Source organism: Notamacropus eugenii, chromosome 5, assembly GCF_028372415.1.
Source record: "Notamacropus eugenii isolate mMacEug1 chromosome 5, mMacEug1.pri_v2, whole genome shotgun sequence".
NCBI classification, from domain to species: domain Eukaryota; kingdom Metazoa; phylum Chordata; class Mammalia; order Diprotodontia; family Macropodidae; genus Notamacropus; species Notamacropus eugenii.
Window position 1 is genome coordinate 205,917,610 of NC_092876.1, and position 27,923 is coordinate 205,945,532.

The 27,923-nt window shown below is 36.6% G+C and overlaps 1 protein-coding gene across 2 annotated transcripts in view; it reads right to left on the reverse strand.

Annotated features, from left to right (window-relative positions):
- Positions 1-7,175: 7,175 nt before the first annotated feature.
- Positions 7,176-27,923, reverse strand: part of SOHLH2 (spermatogenesis and oogenesis specific basic helix-loop-helix 2) — an 84,083-nt gene continuing 63,335 nt past the window's right edge. The window contains exon 10 of one of the 2 annotated variants that reach the window (XM_072611911.1): positions 7,176-7,492. In XM_072611911.1, the coding sequence (XP_072468012.1) occupies positions 7,374-7,492 (119 nt within the window). In that variant the 3' untranslated portion in view covers positions 7,176-7,373. Of the gene's footprint in view, positions 7,493-21,609; positions 22,001-27,923 lie in introns of those variants that run through there. The other variant, XM_072611912.1, reaches the window with a different exon arrangement.

Sequence of the window (27,923 nt, forward strand, 5' to 3'; positions counted from 1 at the left end):
GTACCTCATCTGTAAAATGAGCACAGTAATGCCTTCCTAACAAGATTATAAGGCTCAAGTTAGGTAGCGTATGTAAAGCGCTGTATTGTCTTCTGTATAAAGTTGTTCAAAACAAGAGTTTCTGGATGACCTGGTTATATATGCTGAACCCAGTTCTCTGCCCAGGGAATTCTCTATGACAGTGAAATATATCTTCGGTGAAAAGTCTCTCCTTTGCTGACAAATAAAGCTCTTTAATTCCATTTGTTAAGGATTCTTATTTGACCTTCACATATCTATGGGAGACATCTTGTTGGAGGAGAGTCTTAGTTTTTAAGACTGTGTTTTGGTATACTGTTAATTAAAAACATATTAAATACAAAAGTATCTTCTTTTCTGTATATTCTTGCAGTTGTGTGACTATGAAAACGTGATTTGATATAGAAAATGGTGAAAGTATATCTGTTAAAGGATACCATAGACCATCCTCACAAAGATTTTATAGAGGCATTGAAGTAAGCACTGATGATAGTTTTTCTATCATGTATCTAGTTTGCCATTTTAAAAAATACCATTTTCAGTTTTTGTCATTTGCATTGGTATCTTTTATTCCTTTAGCTATTTTAAAAATCAATTTCTCTCTATGCATTCAAAATGATGTCTCCTGAACAATTTGTATAATGACTACAATGAAATAAGTGAAAATAACTTGGAAAGGCAAAAGAACTCTGGTTAATGCAATGGACAAGCATGATGATTCCAGAGAATTCAAGATGATTGTGTTTTAGAAAGATGACGGACTCAGATTGCAGAACAAGAGATATATTTTTGGCTATGACCATTAAAAGAATACAGACTAAGAAAGTTCAGAAGGGGACACGGACATGCAGAACAGTTTGGTTGCTATTATGTTGAACAATAGATATTAAAAACCATATAGAGTATTCTATTCTTTGTGTGATGGAATCTTTTTGATTGTGTATTAAGTCTGTAAAAAAAAAAAAAGAAAACAATGGATTAGGGGATAGAGACTAGACCTGTGATTTTATCAACAAAAGGACATTCTCGATAGGGAAACTCCCTCTACCAATTCAGGCTGGCATTCTTTCTGCAACTTATCATTTCAGAAAGCTGACTAGAGCAATGAGAATTAAAGTGATTTGACCAAAGTCACATAACCACTATGTTTCTGAAGCTGGTTGTATGTCTTCCTGGCTTGGAAGCCATCTCTCTATCCACTCTACCTGCTTGTATATCTTTTACTATGTAATAAGCAAATATGAATATATAAATACATTGTTAGATTTAAATCAATATAACAAGAATGATTTTATTTTTAAATTAAATTTTTCTCTTACATTTTAAATTCTGAACTGTATCTCTCCCTCCCTCTCCACCTCCACACTAGAGAAGGTCACTATTTGACACAGATATAAAAATGTATGTAAAACCATACTATTCATATTTCTGTTTATCAGTTCTTTCTCTGGAGTGGATAAAATTTTTCTTCATAAGTCATTTGTAATTGATTTGAATATTTATAATACTCAGAATAACTTGGTCATTTATACTTGTTCTTTGAACAATATTGCTCTTATAGTATACAATGTTCTCTTGGTTCTGCTTATTTTTATTCTTTATTATTTTTCTAAAATTGACCAGCTCATCATTTCTTACAGCACAGTAATATTCCATAAGAATGATTTTTAATACAGAAGTTATGTTACTATTAGCAGCTTTTTCTTCCTTTTGTCATTAATTGGTATAACAGCAGCTCTTCTCATTGTTGTCTTCTTAAGTTCCAGGTTTCCTTTCCATATAGTACATTCATGTGTGATAGAGTACACAAAAGATAAGCTGGTAAGAATATATTTTCCAGATGACTTGCGAAATTGAAAGGGTTTTAAACAATAAAAGATGTGTGTGTGTGTGAAAGAGAGAGAGAGCGAGAGAAGGTTGGCTATGTAGATTCCCTTGAGTTAGACAGCATAAATATTAAATATAAAAAAGGAATAACAATAGTAGCACAGACACCCAGAAATTCATAGATGACAAAATTCAAGAAAAGAACCCTAACAAAAATCATGGCCTGATAGGTCTACGCAGAAATGTCCAATACTTATGCAACAAACCAGAGGAAATAGAAATCCTAATGCAAGGAGGCTAAGTTGATCTCATGGGTATCACTGAGGTATGGTGGGATGAAATTCATGACTGGATCACAGCTCTTAATATGTATGTCTTATTCAAAAGAAAACAGAATAGTTAAAAGAAGTGAGTATGGGATAGAAGGGGGATTACATTATATGTTAAATACATATGCTGATGTAAAGAAATACAGGAACTGGGAGGGGAAAGCATGAGGAAGACTATATGGGAGAAGAACAACGCAGGGAGAATCCGGTGGGATTTCGTAATTAGACCTGGAGAACATCAGCCCAAAAAGAGGAAACAGATAAAGAGTTTGGAAAACACAAAAATGGCCTGTCAAAGAAATAGGATACTTTAGTAGCTGGAGATTTTAATTACGTAAACCTGTTCAAACTCTCTGACAAAAGCAGAACAAGTAACTTGTAGATGGTCCTAGTGATAGGTGTGTTTGTCCTTCGTTGCCGAAGAAGACCATGCCATCAGAGAAATAATGACATGACTCGCCCTTGACTTTGTTGTGAGTGACAATTTCATCTTTCAAAAGGCAAAACAACAAAGGGAAATGCTATCCTGGATATGATTCTCACTATCATGGAAGAATTGGTTGGCTGCTGGGGTAGAAATGATGGAATCCTGGGAAGAAATGAGCACTTTATCCTAGAGTCTGTGACGGAGAAGTACAGAAAATATGGACAAAGTTGGCAAAATATTTTGGGAAAATAGATATCAAAATGTTCAGAGAAAATATAGGTAGGATTCCAAAGAACAGAATATTGTAAGGAAAGTCAACCCAGGAAGAATGAGACATTCAAGAATGAAATTATGATGACATATGGGAAATTTTTCAATGAGGTGGGGAAAGGGGACTTGTCTAAAGAGATCCATGTGACTTTACTAACCAACCTAGATTTTAAAATGAAATGTGCAGAATATGGAAGTATGGCTACGTTGGCACTGTTCTCCTTGTACCTATCTAAATGCTTTTTCTCAGTCTCTTTTACTTGAGACATATCTGCTAACTCTGGGTATCATACTCTGTCCTGGATCTTCTTCTCTTCTGCCTCTTATTATTTCACATGGTGATCTCATCAGTTCTCACGGTTTCAATTATCAGAGCTATGCTGATGATTCTCATCGACTTATCCAGACTTAATCTTTCTGCTGACCTTCCAGACTCACATCATTTATCTTCTATTGAATATCTTGAACTGGATGTCCTATAGACATCTTAAGCTCACTGTGTCCAAAGCTGAATTCATTGTCTTTACCTCAATTCTCCCCTTTCCCCAAATTCCTTATTATTGGGTTTTTACTCAATTTTATTTTATTTTCAGTTCTGACTTTTCTCCTCCCCTCCTTCCTCTGTCCTATCCATTGTGGAGGCATGAAAAACAAAACTCCTAACAAATATATATAGTAATGCAAAATAAATTCCTGAAATAACCATGTGCAAGAAAAAAAGGAAGAAAAAATTAAGAAAGAAAATATCCTTCAATTTGTACTCTGAGTTCACCAGGTCTCTATCTGGAAGTAGATAGCTTGTTTTATCATGAACCCTTTGGAACATTATTTGATCATCTCTAAGTCTTTAAAAGTTGATTATCTCCACAATATTCTTATTATATAAATAATCCTTTGGTAATTTGATTGCTACACCATTAAATACAAAAATTAATTTAGTTAGTAGTTCCCATTTTTTATTTTCAATATATATATTTATATATAAAAAATATATTTTTTATATTCTGGGTATCATATACCCAGAATTCACCTTTTTCAGGAAGTCATTCCTATCTGAGTAGTATTAGTTCACATTTAATTGTAATAGCTGTTTGTTGGGTACTGGTCTAGGTCTTATTTTATAAGATTATCCTTGAAGTTAGAGTTTTCCTCCTCTAACTTCTTCCTTTCCATAATGTCTAGTAGTATATTACCAGACAATCTGTGATGAAATTGCTGAATTATACTATTTAAGTGACTTTTCTGTGCCTTCATTTCATCAGTGATAAAGTAAAGATGATTATTACCGTTTGCAGTGGTAGAGTAGAAAGAGGGCCTGAATTTGGAATCAGAGGATTTTGGCTAAAATTTCAACTCCAATACTAAATTAACCTGGGCAACCTGGGGCAAGTCCCTTAACCTCTCAGAGTTTGATCTATGAAAGAGGGAATTGTACGAGATCATCTCTATGTTTCCTTCCAACTCTAAATGTCATTATCCTTAAGGGAAATTTTGAGGAAGAATTAAGTAAGATTATCCCAATTTGGAGGGTGTTTGAGCGATTTTTAGAAAAGGTCTTCAGTGAGACACTGTCTCTAAAATATCCTTGAGTTATAATTAGAAACAGATTTTATGATAATATATTTTCAGTCCAGGATAAAATTTCTCAAAATATTCTTTCCATGGTTCCTTTGAATATTGTTCACTAAAAGCGTTTTAGATTCTTTTTTAACATTTTCATTAATTCTCAAAACAAGTATATTAATCAATTGGTAAGTAGAGAAACAAGGTACAGAGTGTTTTAGTTCCTCACAAGGTAGAAACTGATGGGATTGGAATTTAGGATCCAATATTCAAGCCTTTGGTCTGTTCCTATTATACATGCTTCCTCTGGAAAAGAGCATTTGGTTAGGGGTAAATTACCATCTATGGACAATAAAAACAAACTTTGACTATAAGCAAGAGCCAGCATATTTCCAAATAACTGGGGTGAAAATGTTTCGCATTAAATAGAAGAAAAATTTATTGCCACATATGTAACTGATGTAATTTTTAGTCCATATCAACTAGCCAAAGCTGGAACCTATTTATACATACTTAATCGTATTCGTTATAAATAATATAGTAATGTAAAATAATAATATTGCAATCTCCACCAATGTCAAGCACATTTTGTTCTATGAATGACAGCAACTGTAGTAAGTTCCTTAGCATGACAACAAACATTAACAAAATAGATTGCAGTGTTTTCCTTTCTTGGACACTTTATTTTTCTTGATGTGTCAGTCAGTGCAGGCTGGTGGAAGGTTTAATTGTTCCCCCACCAGATCTGGTCAGGCTCTTCCCCTGGCAGGTGCTCTGCACTCTTTCCAGTGGCTCCGTTGGGTGCACATTCTAAGCCTCAGGGTGTCCCTTGAGCAAACACTGTCAATCATGCTTAATCACACAGCATTTTCAGCAAATACAGAGTGGTGGATTTGGGCAAGAACCTTTAACTGATTTTCATCTGATTAATAGTCCCCTTCTCCTCACCTGCCCTATTTATGCACCACCCAAAGTCCTGTTTCAAGTATCTTATTCCCAAATCAAATGAATGCAGGTGAGCTGGAACTAGGAAATGGCTCAGCTGGTAAGTATTAGCAGTTTCACTCTAGCTCTTCTGGGCATTGGAAATCTCTGTTGAATTGAGCAACCAAAGGTCGAATGAAATGATCCATTTCTCTGAGGTGAGATGTTGGTATACTAGACTGGTAAGCAATGGAAGTCATGCTTTTATCTTCCCACAAAGAATTTAGAAGTGCCTGTCCTTAGAATACTGATGAAGCTTTAAATCTTCATCTAAAGAAAACTTGCTTCCCCTAGGGAAAAAAATACAGTAAAAGAAATTTGTTCTAATTTACCGGATAGTTCTCAAGCTATAGAAATGCACCTATTTTTTTTGGAGAGGGCTATCTTCCTTCATTTCATACTGGCATGCTTCAATTAAAGAACAATTTATGCATTATCAGAACTTAAGAAATTCTCCCAATATTGATCACTTTAACATTTAAGCCAAATTCCCTGTTGTTCATCAGCCTAAGGTATTGTTGGGGAAAAGGGACCCCTACAAACGTCCTTAGTAACTCTGAGTTAGCATTCCCTGGAGCAAATTGATTTAGACTAATTTCCACTTGGAGATAAATTAGTAACTAAGGTCTTAGTCAGCAAAGAAGAGATTAAAGGAGTTTTTTTCCTCCACTAATATACGTCCAAATGTAAGAAAAAGAAGAGAGCAGAGCCTTATGCTGCCGCAGACCATCGAGATACAATAAAGGAGCATCTCACTGGAAGCAATTTTGCAAAGGGATTAAAACTCATCCTTGCCCCAAGGGGCGGTGGAGCTGAGCGCATCACTTTGAGAGTGCTGAATTTCTAAGTGCAAAAATCAACCACGAATATAATTTCAAGGCATGGGTACAAAAGGCCAAATGCAAAGTCAGGACCCACTGCTACAGGGCCTCCAATGAGACTGCTAGTGACGATCACTAATCACACACTGAGAGAGGAGGGCAGAGGCATAGAGGGAGGCCCCAGCTCCCAGCTGTCAGGAGGAAGGGCAAAGGCCAGCTGAGGATGGAGGAGCAGGTCTTTAAATCCAGAGGGTGGCAGGTAGTCAGTGAGAATCAGTTCAGGCTTTGGTCCCCCCTGGCCCACTGACCTCACATCACAAGGAGGTACACGGCCCAGGCAGAAAGGTCATGGCCCAATTGGCTGACACATGATAATGAACGCAGTTTATTTTCCATTTCCCCCAGGGGCTCTCCAAACTGAAGCAATCTCTCTCCCATCCATAAGCCCTATCAGCAATGCTTCAGGGCTCTTCTTCCTGCCACTGGGCTCTGCAGGCTCAGTAGCAGCAGCTGTTCCTGTCCCCTAGAGGTGACCAGAAGACTATGTGAGGACAATAAAACTCTGTAGATTTGCATGTATGGATTCACAAATAAGCATAATTTTCTTCCAATGATTGATTTGGATAGAAAATACCAGAAAGCCCCACAGATGAATTTCTTTGTGTTCTAAGAAGCCAAAAAGAATTATGGCTTATATTTTGAAGAAGAAAAAAAACATTTGTGAATATCTTAGGTCTATGGATCAATAGGCCCATTATTCTGATTTTTCTGTGATCAATATAATCAGTCCTCAATGGCACCTTTCTCTCAGCATCTTTCCTGGATTAAGACTCTCTAGATGTAAAAGAAGGCAAAAATATGAGTATGCTTTATTAAAAATGGCATTCACAAGAATATACGAACACCTTGAAAATGGATTTAAACTCTAGGAAAATCTGATTTTTAAAAATGTTTATTTTTTCTTTTAGTTTGTAATGGAAAATTAGTCTCACATTAAGGGCATCAGAACAATAAAATGTTATTTTAAAAGGTACTCTCCCCTTGAAATAGGAGGGCATTTTTTTTAACTTCTTGGAAAGCTTTGCAATCGATACTTTGGCATTTTAAGGTACCATTCTGAGTCCTCCCTTGTATTCAAGGTGCAGAAAGTAACTCCAACAATGGAAGAGAAAAGCAATTCCCATAGGATCCACTAAAAACACTCAGAGCAGCAGTGAAGAAGGCAAAAAGGAAGGAAGGAATTCTTTCTGAGGCTGTGAAAACAAAACAAAAAAACCTTGTACTTTCAGAGACATGTTATAAATGGGTTCTGGCCAGAAGGAGCTACAATAATTATTCAGTTTAGTAAAGTACCTGTTGGGTACCTTTCTTCTTTCCTTCCTTGCTGGGAAGAACTCTAGAACCAAAATAGACTGTCCTTGAAGGAGTTAGGGTAGGGGCATAAACCACTGACTGTAAGCCTCTATCTGCTACTGAAAGGCAAGCCTCCTAGAATTGAACCTGGCTAAACTATGATGCAGGTAAAAGTCAGGGATTGTCACAGGATGCCCCAGGTGGTGCCTGGCTAACCACAATGATTCTACAGTATGTCTAGAATACTTCCTCAACTTGGCATCTATGTTGTATTTCCTTCATGACAGTGACAAGAATCTCTGGTGAGTATGTGTTTCCAAGTTTTAGGCCTTATGTTAGGTATTATCACCACAGTAAATTTATTTGAGGCAGAATGGTGTATAAAGTATGTTGGATTTGGAGCTAAGAAGACTGACTACAGAACATCTCAAAGTGGGTGACCTGGAGACATCTTAAGCTAAACATGTCCAAAACTGAATTGATAATCTTTTCCCCAAACACTCCCCTCTTCCAAAATTCCCTATTATTACGATGGGTACCCCCATTCACCCAGTCACTCAGGCTCACAACCTAGGTGTCATACTCAACTGCTCACTCTCTTATAGCCAATCATTTGCCACGTGCTGTCATTTCTACCTTTGAAACATCTCTTGTGTATACTACTTCTATCTTCTGACAATGTTACTAACCTGATAAAGGCCCTCATCACCTGGACTACCTCAATAGCATGCTGATTCATCTCTATCTTGAGTTTCTTTTCAATCTAACCCATCTTTCCATTCAACTGTCAAATTGTTCTCCCTCCTCACCCAATTCAATCAACTCACTATCACCGCTAGGATCAAATATCAATTCAGCATTCAAACTTGGCATTCAAAGTCCTTCAGAACCTGGCTCCTTCCTACCTCCTCAATTTTTTTTTACAACCTACCACTCATGTCCCTCTCCAAGAACTCTGATCTGGTGACAATGGCCTCTTTACTATTCCTAGCACAATTCCAGACTCTGTGTATTTTCTCTGGCTGTCCCTTATTCCTGAAATACTCTCACTCATCATCTCTGACTCCTAGCTTCCCTGGTTTATTTCAAATCTCAGCTGAAGTCCCATTTTCTTCAAGAAGTCTTCCTAATTCCCCTTAATGCTACTGCCTTCCCCCTGTTAATTATCTGCAGTTTATCCTGTATATATCTTGTTTGCAAAGAGTGTTCTCATGTTGTCTCTCCCATTAGACTGTGAGCTCCTTGACAACAGGGACTGTCTTTTTACCTTTTATATCCATAGCACTTCGCACAGTTCCTGGCATATATGGTAGATGCCTTATAAACACTATTTGATTGAGAAAAATTTGCATTCATATCCTGTCTCTGAAACTTACTCTCTGTGGGATCCACTTTTGAATCAATGAGGTTATTGCTGGCTGCCACATTTTAGCAAGGATATTGATAAGATGAACATTCATAGGAAGGCAATGAGGATAACAAAGGGCTTTGAAATCATGCCATTTAATGATCATTTGAAATAATTGGGGAAGCTTTGCCTGTAGAAGAGGAGGTTTACTATAAGTCTCTGAATATCGGAGGGCTATTGTCTGTTGCTATGCTGGGCCCCAGAAGTCATTCATAAAAGTTACAAAGAGATAGACTCATGCTCAATGAAAGGAACTGATCCTTAAAAATTGGAGCTATCCAAAAGCAGATGAGCTATCTTAAGGTAGTAGGTTTCCTTTTTCCTAGGGGTCTTCAAGTCAAAGTTGGGTGGCACAGTTCTTGTTATAAGGCAATTCTTGTCAGGTATAGTCTGGACTAGAGAAATGAAATTCTGTGAATTGGGACAAAGGCATATATGGCATTCTTATCAACTCTGTGAGTACCATGGAGCTGGTAGGGATGACAGAATCCAGATCCAAAAAGACATTTCAGTTGGAACAACGGCTTGAAGATAACAAGATAAAATTTAGTAGAGATAATTAACTTGTAATAAAAAAAATTAAGTGTATAAGTATAGGATAAGGAAGATGTAAATTAAAAGATCATGTATAATGGTTTAAATGCTCAGTATGAATCAAAAGTGTGACTTCAACATTCTAATGGATAAGGACTCCATTTCCTATTTATACTTTATGATGAACCTCCTCTATGGAAATCATGAAAAACTTAAGAGGCACATGAGTGTCTCCCTGTTTAATGCTTTCCCTAATGTAAATATTAATTTGGAAAAAAAAAGGATGAAGGACTATTAACTCTATCACTTTATAAAATACTAAAAAGCAGTTGATAAGATTTAAGCCTCCAAAGAAATCAGTCTAACAACAAGTTAGATGAGATCATTACTAAAATATATGTTCTTTTTGTTTGTCCTTTATTTTCAAAGAGGACTAATGACATCATAGGCGATGCCCTGATTGTAAATGAATTGGATTTATATGTCTCAGAGTTGCACAAAGTTATTAGTCTCACTCTCTCTTTCACAGTCACCAAAGTCCAGAGGCAGAACAAAAGACAACTAGTGATGGCCCAGGATTCAGCAGATGACCTTAACATCTTTGATGCCTGATCAAACTTTATGCATTAGCTACCTTAGTGGGCGTTGGAACAAATTGTTCTCATCTACTCATTCCACCAAGGAAAGTTTTCACATTCTTGGTGAAGACATCTCCTTAACTCACCAAGAAGCCTAAGGTCTGTCAGTTAACTTCAGTCTGGTTTAGCTTGTCTGCAAAGATGGTTTACTGGGGTGTGGCCACTGGGCAAGTTACAGCTTCTTGGAGCCACAGTTGAGAGAATTAGATGGACACCAAAGGTGAACGAGCAGCCTTGAAAAGGGCTTGGCAAGCCCTCGTACCAGAGGAGCTAGTCCTCCTTGGACACCCCATATATGCCTAGAGAACATGTAGAAGTAACTGGAAGGTCCTCAAAATAAACATGAAATAGAACAGATCTACTGTTATTTCTAAGTGATATATTCTTATCCACTATTATTGGAACCAATATATTTGGATTCCAACACCTTACTATATAATTAACAATAGCATTTAGCAAGTTGAAATCAGGAAGAATGCCTAGAGATGATGAAATATTCATGGGAAAAATATGTGTTGGATTTGACACAAATTTTGAAACACCAGGATAAATTTTAAGGGAACTTGGATAAATTTTCAAAATATCTCAAAGAAGTAAGATTCCAAAAGGTTAAAAATGGTCAATAATATAACTTTTACCCCCCAAAAAATATCTGGGAGATATTAACTACTGACCTATATATAATTTGCTCACTTACTGAAGATTTTTATCAAAATGGTCTACATGCCAAGAATTTCATTTATGAAAATATAAGAAGACAACATGTAGCCTTCTGCAAAACAATTTTCTATAGTTGACCAATTTTTAAAACCCACAACTAATTGAGAAGACAAGGGAATATTGTTACTGTCTTCAAATATTTTAATGGCTGTTACATGAGAGAACTATATGCTAGAAAACAGAATCAAGACTAATATTTATTGATATGCTATTGTAAGCAGTCAAGTCTTTAAAAGGTTTGTGCTTTTATTTATCTATTTACTAAACTTCTATTATTTTTTTCCTTCAGACTTTTCCATACAATATTTCCTCATCCCTCTAGTCCTTCATATTGTTAATATAGTAACTATTATGAGAATTACAAGAGCAAAGAATTTTAACATTAGAAAGAACCTTAGAGATCATCTAGTTCACTACATATTATAGTCTGAATTTTTGTTCAGTATTATTGATAAGTAGTTATATGGCCTCTGAAAATTTTCAGTGATGAGACATTCATACCTAATAAGCCAGTCCATTTCTTTCTCTTTTTTTTGGTATGTTTCTAATTATTAGAAAGTTTTTCTTTGTATTAAGCTCAAACACCTACCTGTAACCTTCCACAATTGTTGCTAATTCCAATCTATGGAATAAGTTTGCAAGTAGGCTAAACTAGTTAATTTCTAAAATTCCAACTTTGAAATTCTATAACTTCTATGGTGTTTTCAAAAGAGCACACTGGTAGCAATATGCAAGACAAAGCATCACTAACTTAGAATTTAGATATACCCTGTATTACATCTTGAATGAAAAATTAAGATGGCTTTAAAAGACAGAACAAAAGTAAAAGCTGGAATCTTTCTCATTCTTTTTTCTTCTTGACTTTTGTACAATCTCCCTACAGGTTTGCAGTATAATTCTTTTTAGCTGAGTATGTTGACCTGCTCTCTGCTATAGTATTTATATCTCACATATCTCATTTTCTTTAGGTCTTAATTTCTGAGAATGAATAATCTGTTGTACTGATCCATATTAAAGTGTTAATGGATATTATTGATAATGATTTTCATTATCTAGAGATATAGATTTGTAATCTATATAATTTCATAATCTAGAGAGATAATGCCCCAACTCAAAAGATGAATCTTAATGATCGGCATATCAAAATTACATCAGGAGAGTAGGGAACCTTGTTATGTCCTCAAACCACAACACTTAAGAAACCTCCCCACAAAAAGAGCTATTCTACCTTCTAGTAATTCAGCTTCTTCCCTTCTAGGGGTCTGGAAGACGTGTGTGTGTGTGTGTGTGTGTGTGTGTGTGTGTGTGTGTGTGCACGTGTGCACGTGTGTGTCAGGGTGGAGGATGGCTGAATCTAGGCTATAAATAAAACCAGAAGGCATATACAGGCCTGGCCCTGTAATAATCAGCCTAGCAATCAAAATTTACACTCAGAACATAGTCAATACCTTTCCTCCCAAAATGGCCTTTACAAAACTTTGAGATTCAATATTAATAAAGACTGTTATGAAAACCACCAAAATGATTTCAGCTATAATAAGGAAAGAAAAGGAAATAGTTATCAGAGGATAATGTATGTTTTAAAAATAATATATTATGTGATTTGGGTTTTAAAATAGCTAAGAAAGCTCAACACACTTTCTATCTTTAAGATTTTCCATTACTATTTACATTAGTGGCCATGAGTTTGATAGTCTAGAATAAAACTATGTTGACTCAAGATGAAACTGCTGGTCACTAAAATACCCAGATCTCTTACACAGAAGTTTTGTCCAGCCATGAGTCCTTTGTCCTAAACATGTGAGGCTAATTTTTCCAAGTGTGGAACTTTACATTTCAGTTAAATGCTACCTTATTAGATTCAGTCTAATAGTTCTAATAGTTTTTAGATCTGAACTCTTTTTATTCCTTTTGGCCATCCCTCCTGAAATATTTATAAAATCTCTATCTATAAAAGTCTCATATGCACATTCATAGATTGTTACTATATGGACTAGAAAGATATAATACTAACCATTTCCCAATTGGTTGAAAAGAAATTTTTCCCTAAGTGTAAAGATTGAATTCTGAATCACCTTTTAATATTAGATACTTAGAAATAAGAATTTATGTCTTCAATTATGTTTCACCAAAAGACTTTGTTTTCCTCAAACAAGAGTATTACCTGTCTTGTTCTCAGAAAAATGCAAAGGACTAGCTGTGAAAAACTTTGTGCATACCACGCGTGTTTCATGCTCCTGGCCAGGATTCTGGGCACTGGTTTGGGAGAACATATTTTGTCCTATGTATGCTTGGGAAAGAAATGTTCCCAATGGAAGCCTTATACTGATAAGTTTTGTGTTTATCCTGTATAGTTATATGCTTTGAATATGTACAGTGTTAAGAATTTTAAGATTAAAAGTTAAAGTTATGGACTTCTAGGTATTTTGAAATTTCTTCCAAAAGAAGGTCTTCTCATGTAGAATGAAATCAATGCTACTTGGCCTCATTTTTCACCTCATCTCTCTTATCCCAACACAGACACAGACACACAGATACACACAGACACACACACACACACACAGACACACACAGACACACACAGACACACACACACACACACACACACACGAACTATGATGTAATAGAAAAACACTGACTTTAAAGTTAGAAGACCTGGGTTCAAATGTCAACTCAGCTACTCCTTATCTGTGCAACCTTAGACAAGTTTTTCCTTCTCTCCACACCTGAAGTTATCTCATAGGTTAAAAGGAAAAAAAAGAGGGGACTGAACAATATTTTTAGAGTCCTATTCAGTTCAAAAAATCTAAGAGCTATTGAGCCATGATACCATGGCCTCCTCTTTGTGACCCCCTCACTAAGTAGCTAGATGAACTACAAAAGTTCTCACTTGCTCTGGGAAGGAGCTGTCTCTGGTCCTGAACCTGCTTCAGCTGTGAAAACATGGTCAATTAAATGAGAACTCTATGGGTCCCAGGGAATTTGTAAATAGCCATTTCCATATGGCAACTGGAAGCACTTTAAAAAAAAGCATAGCTCCTGCCATCCAACAGCAAACTCTCACAGTCATACATGTAAAGGTCAGTTGGAAAGCAATCAAATGCAACAAGCATTTATTATATGCAAGGCATTGTTAAGTGCTAGAGATAAGTTAACAAGACATAGTTCCTACTCACAAAGATTTTAATTTCTACCGGGGAACTTAGGGTTGGTAGAGGTGATGGTAGTAAGATATGTAAATAGGGAAGTGTGTGTGTGTGTGTGTGTGTGTGTGTGTGTGTGTGTGTGTGTGTGTTTGTGTGTGTGTGTGTGTGTGTGTGTGTGTGTGTGTAACCCGAGGAGGAGGAAGACAGAATACTAAGTACAATGAATCGGTAACGGCTTCCTGTAAAAAATTATACCCAAGGGGAGCTTTGAAGGAAGGCTGTGATTCTGAGAAATGGAGGGGATGAGAGACTGCGTTCTATGGAGGCAGGGCAGCCTATGATGACTCAGAGGCAGATGGTGCATTCTAGAGTTGGGAGTAACCTGTGTAGACTCAGAGAGGCAGGAGATAGAATATCAAGTAGACCACTGTGGCTTTAAGGTACAGTATGCTAAGGGAAACAGAATGCAGTAAACCTACAAAGGTAGGCTGGAGTCATATTGTGGAATACTTTAAATGTCGAGCAGAAGAATTTATATGTTATCCTAGACGCACAGGACTGCATAGGATTTTGGGTGGCCTGTGAAAAAATGTAGAGAATGTAAAACAAAGCAAAGATATAATTAATGTTTTGTCCATGTCCCCTTTAACCCATCTCCCACTAGTTACTATTGTGCCTATCATGTGACTTGGCAGGTAGGTTGCCACTGCACACTCTCTTGTTTATCCCATGACCTGTGGCAACCAACCATCATCAGTTTATCTCTTGTCTGAGAGAAGCAAGAGTAGTATCTTTTCTGTGTTTTTGGTGCTGAACAGGGACAAAGTGAGTGCAGTCATGCCTCAACGCACCTGACACCCACCATGCAATGACCAACAAGGTGAGGACTCCTTTTCCTCCCTCGTTGTGCAGCCACCCTCCAAGTTACATGAGTATCTGGCACTCTCTCCAAAATCAGACACTCAGTTCAGTATTAGTTTGTATGTGAGCAGTTGCTGTAGAGACGTTCTCCTTCTAATATTAATGTTTTGGGGGTGACTTGTAAAATGGGTGATAAAAATTAATGGAAGATCGAATCAGAACATAAGAGTGTTTATTCCAGAGTGTACAAACAGATACTTATTTACTTACATGAGAGAAAAAATATTATGCCTTGTCTGTCGAGAAGTAATAGCTGTTCTGAAGGAATACAATCTTCATTGCCATTTTGATTCAAAACATCCTGACTTGAGCAAATTGGACACCAATGAAAAGCAAAGTAAAGCATTCAAATTGTTGGAAAATCTCAGTGGGGAACAAGGGTTTTTCCAGAAAGTAAGCTCAGAAAATGAGGCAGCTACTAAGGTTAGTTTTCCTATTTCTAAAGAAATTACTGCTGGTGGGAAGTCTTTTCCTGAAGGTAACTTCATAAAGAAGAGTTTGGCGATTGCAGTTTCTGGATTATGTCATGATAAAAAAAAAAGGGTTTTTGAGAAATGGTTCAATCATTACTTATACCTTTACTTGGAAAGTGAACTGCTAAAAGCCTATCTGCAACTCAAAGAAATTTAGCATATTTTAATTTTGGTCTCTGCCTACTGCCAAGTTGTACAGGTCTGTCCTGGAAACACTAGAAAACCATAAAAGATTCTTAGGTGTGGAACTGATGTAATCAGTCTTGTTCTGCAAGAAGATTACTTTGACCTACTTTGTATTCAGGATAGATTGGAAAGGGGAAAACTAGGAGCTAGGAATCTAATTAGGAGGTTCTTGCAGTAGTCCAGGTGAGAGGTAATAACAGTCAGAACTAGGAAGGTCAAAAGTGGATAGAAGGGGACAGATGTGAGAACTTTCACCTAAGTAGGATCAACAGTACTTGGCAACCTATTGATTATGAGAAGTAAGAGGAAGACTGAAGAGTTAAGGCTGAATTTGGAGGTATAAAGCTGAGAAACTAGAAGGATATTAGTGCTCTCTACAGAGTTTGAAAGAGGGAAGATGAATTCAACTTCCTTAAGCCAGCTAAGTAGTTTCTTGTAGAATTGTGAATGGAATGTGACCAAGGTACCAGGTACTTTGTTCAGCAGACACATCTTGTCCTATGTATCCTTAGGAAATAATCATTTCCATATTGAATTCCACTAATCTGAGGGAATCTATATGGGATGAGTGGGGTTTGTAGTTTAGTTCTAACCTGACCAATATATTCAGGTTAAAATTGAATGACGAGAGTTGGTCACCATCTATTCTTCTTTAGACAAGTGTCTCAGTATCACATTTTGGAGGACCCACCTATGTTGAAAGCTATATCCCAGAGGCAGAACCTTTTTAAAAACATGAAAAATAGGAATCTTTCAATTGAGTCTGTGAATTTCTGAAATGACTTAGAAAATTTTCCACGTAAACAAAACCAATTACTTATATGGAGACATTCACAGCTTTCTCCAGGATCCCATACAGTTTACTGAGTGCCCACAAATGTCAAATCCTGCTACCATTCATTAGGAGGAAAGGGTCAATAGACATTCACTGTTGCTTAGGCTGAGTAAGAGCCAGTAGATAGCTAGATTGTTACCTCTCACCAGGATGCAGAAGCAGGGGAGCAATCAGAACCTGATATCAAGAAATAAAGCTTGTCAAAGCAAGAGAGTAAGAGCAGCAAAAGGTAGAGACAGGATGACATGGAAAAATCAGGATAGAAGCCTGTCAAAAATGCCATGAAGGGAATAAGGGGACATTAAATGTGGATGTTTTCAGAAAAGAAGACAGACTGCTACAACTGGCATGTACCTTTCTATGGTTTCTTTTTTGACTGGACATGGTAGTCATACCAGTCCTTGAATTCTTAAATCTCTGCTGGGATTCAGAGACTGGACAATCACTATAACTAACTTTTCTTAAGTTACAGTAAAATGCGATAAGAAAAAAAAAAAAAACAACAAGGCTCACCAGGGATGGTTCTAGGATCACTGACCATAAATTTTGAGCTAGAAGAGAACTCTGAGGCCACCTAATTCAACCTCCTCATTTTATAGATAAGGAAACTGAGGCTCAGGACAGTTAATTTATTTGTTCAAAGTTATACAGCTGGCAAACATCAGAGGCAAGATTGGCAGCCACTTTCTCTGACTCCAGAGCCAGTTCTCATTCGAATATACTGCAGTCTCCCTTTACATAGACTACCACATGTAAGGTATCTTCTGGGAAATGTTTCAGTGAGTGATTTTTCCATATAATTGGTTTTTTTATTTAAGATTCTAAACTTTTTCATTAAATTATTTTAATGGAAATGCTTCTATATCACATGCATAATTGCCTCTTAAAATAAGACATTCAATATAATTTAACCTTTCCTTGATGACTCAAGGTCATCATTATAAACATTAATTATCTTACCATGCCATAATTCAGTGTTTTCTTCAAGGATGCTGGATTGTGCAGGTATTCTTTCTCTACAGTAAGTGACCTCAGGTTGCTGTGACCTTATAGTTTTGTCCTTGTCACTTCTCCTGTAATAATCTTTCTGTTTCTAAATTGTAAATTTAGTCACAATTGTTTGTGTGGCTGGATCTAGATGGCCTTAGGGCCATCCAACTATGAAATTCTGTGGTTCAAGAGATCAATAGAATGAGAGTAGTAGGCTGAGGTCTTCTTAGTTGGGAATGAGGTAAATTTGGAAATGGGTTATTTCCATCTACATACCCCATTCCTAGGCTTGACCTACTCCTTAAATCAATTGATTAATTACTTTTACAAGCATTTATTATCTCTACTTCCCTCTGCCTTCCTACTACTGAACAACAACAACCAAAAAAAAAATCTCATAATAAGTAGGCATACTCTAGCGAAACAAATGTCTACATTGGCCCTAATGAAAAATGTATATTTTATTCTCCATGGTAAGTCCAGTGAGCTATGTGTTTTTATCTTTGGTTTTCTGGATTTATGATTACTCTTTGCACTGAGCACAGTCCTAAAACCTTTTAAAATTGTCTTTACCTATAATGTTGTTATAATGTTTACTGTTTTGTTTTGTTGTTGTTGTTTTTTTTTGCTTAAGGATCTGCATCTCCAGCACTTAGCACAGAGTCTGGAAGTATATTCTTCCTTCCATTCTTCCTTCCATTCTTCTTTCCTTCCTTCCTTCCTTCCTTCCTTCCCTTTTCAAATATATACTTAATAGTAGAACCTCTGGGTAAAAGTATTTGAATATTTTAGTTATTCTGCATAATTCCAAATTGCTTTCTGAAATGGTTTTACCAATTCATAGCACCACCCAAAATGCATTAGTGTGCTCATGTTTCTACAACTCCACTGATTATTTCTTAAAGTCTTAGTCTAATTTCTTATGGAAATGATCTTGAGTTCTTTAAAGTTATTCTACCAGAGGAGAAGCTCTGGAAGTACTTTCTCTGCTGGAAAACCTGCAATGTTAGGGGCTGACTGTATGCCTATGGTCTGAGCATTGGCCTAACTATATTCTGAGAGGCAAGGTGATGAATTTTCTACAACTGTCATTTACTGAAGTTATGCTCTGTATTTGCATACTGAAAAATTAGGAAATCCAGATGATGCTTTTTCGTAGACAATTAGAAACAATTTATTTCTGGAAGCCTGAAGTCACTTTTCTGGTTCATTTTTCTAGAGTGCCAAAGGGAACTCATTAGTATTAGTAAACTTTCATTCTCACTTGAATAATTCACCCCTAAGGGACAAAAGATAGTAGGTCAATCCAAAGTGTTAGTGTTTAAAAAATTCTTGTATTATGTATGTATATGAACATTCTAAGTTAATGAAATGCTAAACATTTCATTCTGCAAATACCATTTTACCCCCTATTACTGAATGTATGCTCTTCATTTTGGAGTTAGTTTGCTTGGTTAGACAACAATGAGAATTTTTCCAGCCTGAAATGGACCAGAGCCAAGGTACGAAGTGCAAATCTCTTAATATGATATCTTAGTAACTACAAGCTCTGCTGACACAGCCCTTCACAGAAAACCACTTTATAGCATATTTTGTAATAGGTTTTTCCTATCCAAGAGAGAATTGATAAGTAGTATAAACATATTCTTGTCATTCTGATTCTGTGACTCAGTTTTTAAAAGGGAGCTGAGTAGATTATTGCATACAATAATATTTGTGTTGAAGCTAAGACTTCTTGCTTCAGAGGTGAACTATGAGAATCAAGATAGAAATTCTCTACCCGCAAATAACTCTTCTCACATAACTAGGTTTCATTTCAATATCTTTCAGGTTGTGGTAAATCCTATAACAACACCCAGTTGCATAATATCAGAGGGGATATCTAGGATTTCTTTACATGGTAAGCTAATACTGTTGAAACTCAACATTTGTCTATACATAATTTTCCATTCACTTCAGTTGACATCACTTAAAACAAAACACCTTGTTCCTATAGCAATGAAAAGCCTTTTATGTTGTTTGCCCAACCTCAATCCTTAGTCCAGCTTATGCCTCTCAAAGCCCTAGAAAAATGAGAACTTCATCTCATGGTGAAGAATTTCAAGTGCCTGCTTCAGCTAGATAATGATTCAAACAATTCTTTCAATTGTTAAATATCATAAAGAGTATTTCATTTATAATGTTCCATTAGGAGGTAATAAAAATCAATCTTTCAACCACATCAGCCTCTGTTTTTATGACTGTAAGTAAACATAGGCCTAAATATTTTGAAGATTATTTGAGTAACTGTTCCCCAAAAATGTCAACATAGAAGGGAAATTTCTTCTTGCTCAACCTTCCTTTTATAAAATGAATCAGTACCTCCCACATAAACAACCAGCAGTACTTCGAAGGAAGGAGGGACAGAGAACAAAAGAAGCTCTAACTTGCTTTTTGGTACCTATTCTAACATATCGACAGACCAAGGCTTTCTATTTTTCCTATTTTCTCTCTTTTTAAATAATGCTTTTCCTTGGACCAAAAAAGATACTCCAAGGGACTTTTGTTTATTTGTAGTTTTGGTACCTGCAATCAGGCACTAAGTAAATGGCCCAGGACCTAACAGACTCAGTTACAGAACCTTTTTTGGTTTTGTGATTATTTTCATGCAGAAGAAAGTGACCAACACCAGGAAGATCTAGCATTTTAGGGAGCTTCCCCACAAAAAAAGAAGACTCTCTTAGGAAAAAATAGTCATAGATGGGAAAATATTTCCCTGACAGCTGCCTGGAATACAGACTTCAGCATATGTCAAAATCATCAGTTTGCATATGAGAAGACTATTTTTCTTGGCATTGTTCCCAGAAGTGCCAAAGTCTAGTCCAGCTTAAAGCCTAACTTCCAGCATGTTTCCTCTGCTTGGCCTTCAAAATTCCTGCTGAATCTTTTCCCTAAAATTAAACCATTTAAAAGCCAGGTGCACATTCTACTCTACAAGATGACTGCGTGATATAATATATGCATAGGTGTATTTGCCTGTTTTGTTTTCAAGGAGAACATAATTCTACAAAAATCCCCTTGAAATAAGTGGAGGAAGGGTTCTTTTGCCTTTCAAAATCAGCTTCTAGTTTCCATGGTGACCAAACCTCTGACTCTTGATAACTGATTAACCAAGGAGCTAAGCAAGCTTCCTATTTCTCCTTTCATTCTATTTTAATAGAGGATCAGTTGTAGATAGAATACAAGTAATTGGCATGCTATAATCCTAGGACAAATTATGGCCAAGAGTCTTATTCCTAGTCAGTGCCTACTGGTCATCAAAACAAAATGTATGTTCTACATTTTAGTATTATTTTTAAAAATTTATATAAGATTGATAGTTTGATTTAAAAATATCTTTTAGACTAATTTCACAAAAGATATTTATGGAATCCTAATAAAGCTGCCCCCAACCCTGCTAACTTCCTTATGGGCCTCACCGAATGGCCAGCATATCCTGATTTGAACACACCATCTGGCTTTAATTATACCATAGACCCCAGCCCCAACAGAGTTCCTGCTCCCACCCCCTGCCTCAACTTCCTCATATTCCTCACAGAAACAGCAGGTGTATCCATGCACTCAACCACAACCCAGACCCATCTAGTCTCAGACAGTCCAACCAGTCAGTCAGAAAGCAGCACCACCAGGATACCCAAGCAGGATATGGACTCCCAGAACAATAGAGGGAACTTTCCCTAAGTAGGTATCTGTGCAGTAAGAGCAAAACCCTCCTTTAGGTGAACTTCTGATGTGGAGAGGCATATTTTAATATCATTATCATACATACACCTACCCCGCCAGGAGTTTTTCTGTATGCATTATGGGAAATCATATGTACAGTTCTACTGAGGTTGGAACCCCTCCCCTATTTCCTAATCCCTCGACAAACCTGTCTTTTTAATATTCATATTTTCTGTTGCATAATCAGCATCATTTACTCTATAAAATTGCTTGTCTTGTCTTACTGAAATTGATAGTTCCTTCTTGAAACAGCCCACTTCCTGAGAGGTATAATTCTCAAAATGCCTTAGCTTGGATTGAAGATGGTCTGAGTTTGTAAATTCTTTCAAGATGACCCCACAACACACCATGAAACTGCAACATTTTTAGCGTCCCTTCTCCAGTATGTGATCGCAAGAGTCTAATAAGGGTTAGCATTTAATAGTGTTACAAGATTTGAAAAGTGATTAGTTTATATCCCCATTATCCATCTGTGTCTGGTACCAAGAATCAGTACTAGAAGATGTCGAGTGACAATTTATGTAGTATCAGTCATACAATTTTTAGTGCAGAGATTTTAACCTGGGTTCATACGTAGTTTTTAGGGGGTCTGTGAACTTAGATGGGAAATACAATACATCTTTATTTTCACTAACCTCTAAGTGAAAAATGTAGAATTTTCGTCAAATATTTTAAAACATTTTCTTGACAAAGAGTTCACAGGCTTCACCAGACTGTCAAAGGGATCCAGGACACAAAAAAAAGATTAAGAACCTCTGAGCTAGGGTGATGGCTCCAGTTGTGCATTTGAAGGTTCTGAAACAGCAAAAATTTTTAGAAAATATGGATTATTTGGAAAAAAAAAAAAAAAACCCACCACAACAAAATAAAATGTCTTCTTTGCCTGAAATTTTGATAATAGTAATAGCCTACCTAGCATTTCGTGACAATAGTAACTCACTCCCCTGTTAATCAAGTTTTAATGTCCTTATCTTCATCTGATCTCACATTTAGTCTCTACCAATGGGGCCTATTAAGAACACTTAATACTTGAACAGAGGATTTTCCAGAGGCCATATGGTATAGTGGAAAGAGAAATTAAATTTATGGGTCCTGGATTCAAATCCCAGCTTTCCTACCTACTATTTCCATGACCTTAGGGAATTCATTCTATCTGACCAGCTTCTTCATTGTAAAATGAGAGTGCCACCCTACACAGCTTCTTTGGGAATATCTAGCCTGTAGAAGAGAAGACTTCCTGGGAGCATAATAGATGTCCGTAATTGAAATGCTTCCAGGTTGAACAAAGGACTAGATTTGGTCTCCTTACAGCCAAGATAGAAGTAAGAACAATGGGTGGATGTTACAAGGCTTGCTATAGGAAAGAGAAATGGGCCACCTTCAAAGAAAATGGGTTTCCCCTCACTGGTGGACTTCATAGAAAAGCTGGATGATTAAGTTTCAGTGGGGACTCATGGGGCACAGGTTAAACTAGATACTCTTTGTGGTACCTCCAGCTCTGAGAGTCTGTGATCTTTTCCTTTCTAGCTCTAAATCTTTTCCAAAACCCATGCTGGATATCTAGAATGTCTTCCCTCACCCAACAAGCTCTCTCCAATCATTTAGTCAGCTCCTGAAAGTATGCTTCCTCTACAGAGACTTCCTGAATGAATCAGAGGTGCTATTTATTCTCTTTCCCTAACTGGTTTGGACCTGAATTTCCTTCATTCTCTGATTATCACAATTATGTGCTAACACTCGCCTTCAGCCTCCTAAAACACACTTTGATTTCTATGTTACATAAATATCTTGCTATCTATTTATGTATAGTATTAATTTAATGCTTCTATGCCTTTTTCACCTTCACATGGGTTTTCATCTATGTCTCTGGCTTAAATATTATGTCTATATTATTATATATTAGTATGTATATAGATATTAGTATATATCCCTAGAGGTTCCAAACTAGTGTATTTCTTTTTAAATGGTGTTTAGTACTATGGCATGCATAATTAGGTGTTTAATAAATATTAATAACATATCTTTAAAAACACTAATATATTTTTCCTAAGGAAGAGTATAAAAGGGTTGCATGAGCCTGGCAGGACATCTGAGTTGGATACTCCACATTCATTACAACACTGCCCTCATTCAAACCCTATTTTCTTGCTAGAATTCCATCACACACTCACATTAGATAAAAAGGAAAGACTGGGAAAGGATAGGAAACAGAGTATTAATAAAACCTGAAGGGCAGGAGATATTGAGGAATACACAAGAAGACTCCTGATAAAACTTTAAAATTTGAGTATCAAAGATCTCATCAGCTTCATCTCCTTTTGCCTCATAATCCTTTTCCAACATCCAACCTATATGGAATTAATCAACAATACCCATCCTGTCAATTTTTCCTTAGAAACATCCTAGATGTCTGTTTCTTTCTGTTTCCAAAGAAACCATCTTGTTTTAGGTTCTTTTGATATCCTGCCTTAGCTGTTGAAATAGCTTCCTATCCAGTCTCCTTGTCTCCATCCTCTTTCTCCAATTTATTTTATACATTACTGCCAAATTAACATTCCTGAAACAAAATCTTGATGGTTATTTCCCCTGTTCAAAAACCTCCATTGTCACCCTCTTACTGTTATAGAAAGCTTTTTAACCTGGGAGCTCATTGCCACATGACTACTTTTCATATTGGAAGTACCCTCCACCTTGCAGCCTCTCCTGATTGGCTAGTTCCTCTAAAAATCTCCATTTTAAGAAAGATGCTGTGGTCTACAATGTCTTCCTTCCTCTCCAGGCTGCATGCCTGACTCTCCAGACCTTCTCTACCATGCCTCAGAGCTGGATACCTTCCTTTCTCCCTTGCTACCCCATTTTCAGCTTCATTTGCTGTCTTTTCCAACTAGAAAGTACACTCCTTGAGGACATGTTGATCAGTCTTTATGTTGGAATTTTTATTCCACTGCTTAGCACAGTACCTGGAACATAGTAAACACTTACGCTTAATCACTTGACTTGACTATGATATAAATTTGGAATTTGGCCTTCCATTATTTGACCCCATCCTAAAGTTTCAGATTTATTTCCTATTACTGGCCTTTACAAACCCTGTTTCAACCAAATTGCTTTGTTCACGATCTCCAGAGATGCCTTAGACTTTTCTGCCACTCTCCTTTTTGTTTGTTTCCTTCCTTCCCTTTATAGAATCATATATTAGGGGCTGGAAGGACTTCTGAGGCTACACACTGTACCCTCACCCCATATTACAGATGAGGAAAAAGACTCAGAAAGGGAAACGATGTGCTCAAAGTCACACAGGTAGTGTGTGGCAGAGCTGGGATTTGAACCAAGGTCTTTTATTCCAAGTCTAGCCCTCTTCCATTGTACCGAAAACCTTTGTTCTATTCAAACTATATCCATATTTCAAATTTAAATGATCACTTCTTAAACCTTTCCTAACTATTCCAGTCCTTAGCAGTCTTTCCCTCTTCTGGAATACTAAGACCTTTGTAACATTCATTTGGTAATTAGTCACATGCTAGCTTATGAAAGTTCTGATCACATTCCAGGCGATGGCAAAAAAATATGACCTGAGGGCCAAATCCAGCCCATGGCCTCTTCTTGAATGTCAGATGAGATAAGGATGGTTGTTACATTTTAAAATACAACAAAACTTTACTTAAAAATGTAAAAAAACCCTACTCTTAGTTTATGAAACATGAAAAAACAGACCCCAGCCCATGAGCCATAGTTTGCTGATCATGGATATTATTGAGCTTTTCTATTGGTTTTAAATTTTTTGCATGTGCATATCTCATCAGCGACGGTATGAGCTCTCAAAGGGAGGTCATTTGTTCTTCTTTGCATCTCTCACATCCCCTAACATTGAATGTAGTGGCTGTTCACATGTCTGTTGATTAACCACGTCAGGGAACTGAAGAGTCAGCAATACGGATAAATGCAGCAAGAAAGGTTGGCTAGATATACAGGTCAAATCCAGTTATTGTGAATGGATAACAAGAACTCAACATTTTATAACAAAGCAGCATTTTACTTGCCCACAATAATTAGTTGCTTTGCCCAAAACAAATTTATATTCATATTTTCATGTACACTACATGAATTTAAGGACTATACTTCCACAGAAAAAAAATCCAAGTGTAAAGTGACTATAAACTTAGAACAATGATAATAGATAATACCCCAAGTCAATCTCATTACTTAGAAATGAATGAGCTTTTGCACTGATTAGAATACAGCACCTAAGCCAGGGAGTTTTGTTGTTTTGGTCAATAGACATACACAATAAAGGTAGCAGAGTGAGCCAGAAGAGTGAAGAGTAATGATGTTGCATGATTCAACAGCATTTACAAGTCATTTTCTAACCCTTTCAGATAGTCATCTTGGATCAGCACTAAACACAGGTGGTACAAAGAAGAGACAATCTTGGCCTGCAGACACTGGCTGACTGGCTGCTCTTAGCTGGGTAAGAGGCCCTCAGATACGGATGAAAAGAACTTAGGCTTCCCTTGTCAAGGAGAGACTTCCCAGTCACCACATCTTAGATAGGAAGAGAAAGCAAGATGACAACTCCAAAGACCTGAAGCCTAGAAGAGGATGTCAGAGAGATCAGGAAGTGTTAGGATCTATAAAGACACCCAGAAAACAATGTATAGGAATCAAATAGCTAACACAGAACAGAGAAATGGTGCTTATAGAAAGGGCATCCTTCAACAAAGCATATTGGTAGCCCTGTAGCATTAAAGGTGTGAGTTGCCTTGCCCAAATGTGTGTCCTGGTGGCATGTTTCCTTCACATGGTCATAAAGGTTTCTGATATGTACCCCTTTATGTATATGTACCACTTTTTAACATAAAATATGGCACATCTCTACCATTCATGTCTGTTTCTTAGCCACATGCTCTCCATGTACGTCTCACCTCCACCTGTAGGAAAGGTGCACCAGTGTGTGCAAGAAGATCTTTTTTTCTATTTATTTTCTTGTTGGATTAAATGTATTGCTCTGAATTATGTCTTTAAATAAGAAAGAATACATCAGTGGACTTATGGCTCTGAATAGATGCTGACCCATACTCAAATCAAAGGTAGCTTTTCTAGTTCACACACACAAGAGACACAAAAGGGGGAGTACCAGGAGCTACACTGCTTTGAAATCATAATTTTAAGAATTTTAAATATTTAAGGACCATTCTGCTGTTGTTGTATTCTATATTTAATTCTTTAATATGAATCCCACAAGAAGATAATTAAATGAACAACTACTGCATATTGTCTGCACCAAAGTTAATTCCTAAGTCATTAAGAATTCTTACGAACTTTATACAACTCAATATTTAAAGTGGGCAGACTAGATAGGTCATTTTTCTTAAGGAAATAATTCTTTTAGTACTCATAAATGTGAGGTCTAATTTATACTGAGATGTTATTTTTGCTTTAAATAAAATTCTAGCTCTTCCTCTGCTGTCAATAATCCTAAAATAAGACTCCTTTGACTCGTGCTACCCTATGGCATTACTAGTCTTTCTCTTTACTGACAACTTTACTATCTACCAATTTTTGGGTGAGAACTCTGATTTCATTGGTATAGGGAAGACTCTCTATAGCACTAGAGGTTAAATGATTTGCTGAGGGTTACAGAATCAGTACTTACAGGAGGTGGGACTTTAATTCATGTCTTCTTGTGTCCAAGGGTACTCTATTTCATTTACTCCTTAATATATAACCCTTGAAATATAATTTCTACCCTGTCATTTTAAACTATTCATGAGCATTGGTAATCATCAAATCAGAGAATCTAAGTATCAGCTGGTAATTTGGTTCAAACCCTATACCAAGAATGAATTCTCTCCACAATACCCCCAACAATGGTTACCTGGACTCTGCTTAAACACCTCTAATAATTTAGCACTTCTCAAAGCAGCCTATTTTGCTTTTAGACAGTTCTGCAAGAAGTTTTCCCCTTTAATAGATGAAATTTCCCTCTTACCCACTGATCCTAGTCTTAACCTCTATGGACAAGTAGACTAATTCTAATTCTTTCTCATGACAGCCTTTTAGGTTTTTCAAGAGAGAAAGCATCTTCTTTGCCCTCCTCTGGATGTGTTCAGCTTACCAATGTTCCTTCTAAGAGGAAGTGCCTAAAACTGCAATCAATATTCCAGACATGGTCTGGCAAGGGTACAAGTTATTTCTCTCCTTCTGGACACTACACTTTCATGATTTTAGTCTAATATATGATCAAGAACTGGAGAACTAGAAAAAAATCTTAGTGATCATTCCAGTCCAACTTGTTCATCTGAGATGTGAAAAAATTGAGGCAAATGGAAGTTACTTCTCCAAGATTACATAGTTTGAAAGTAAGCAAAATTTTTATTCAAACCCAGGCATTGACCCTAAATCAAGTATGTTCCCCCCATATCTCAGCACTAGATTTTTTGGAAGCCACACTTGACTCTATTTATTTTCTCTCTCCTAACTTATTACAAGTTTGAAAAAAAGAATTCTGTTTTACTCATTTATATTCACTATAACATCTAATTAATAAATGTTTGCTTAATGTAGAGTTAGTCCTGATGACTAATGGATAACTAATGGATGCTGATCCAATGAATATTCATCACTCTCCCCTATCTCTACCATACCACTCCCTGCTGCCTGACCAAGACTGCTGAAAAACCGCTAAACATCAAATGCCAGGCATACAAATTGGATTATT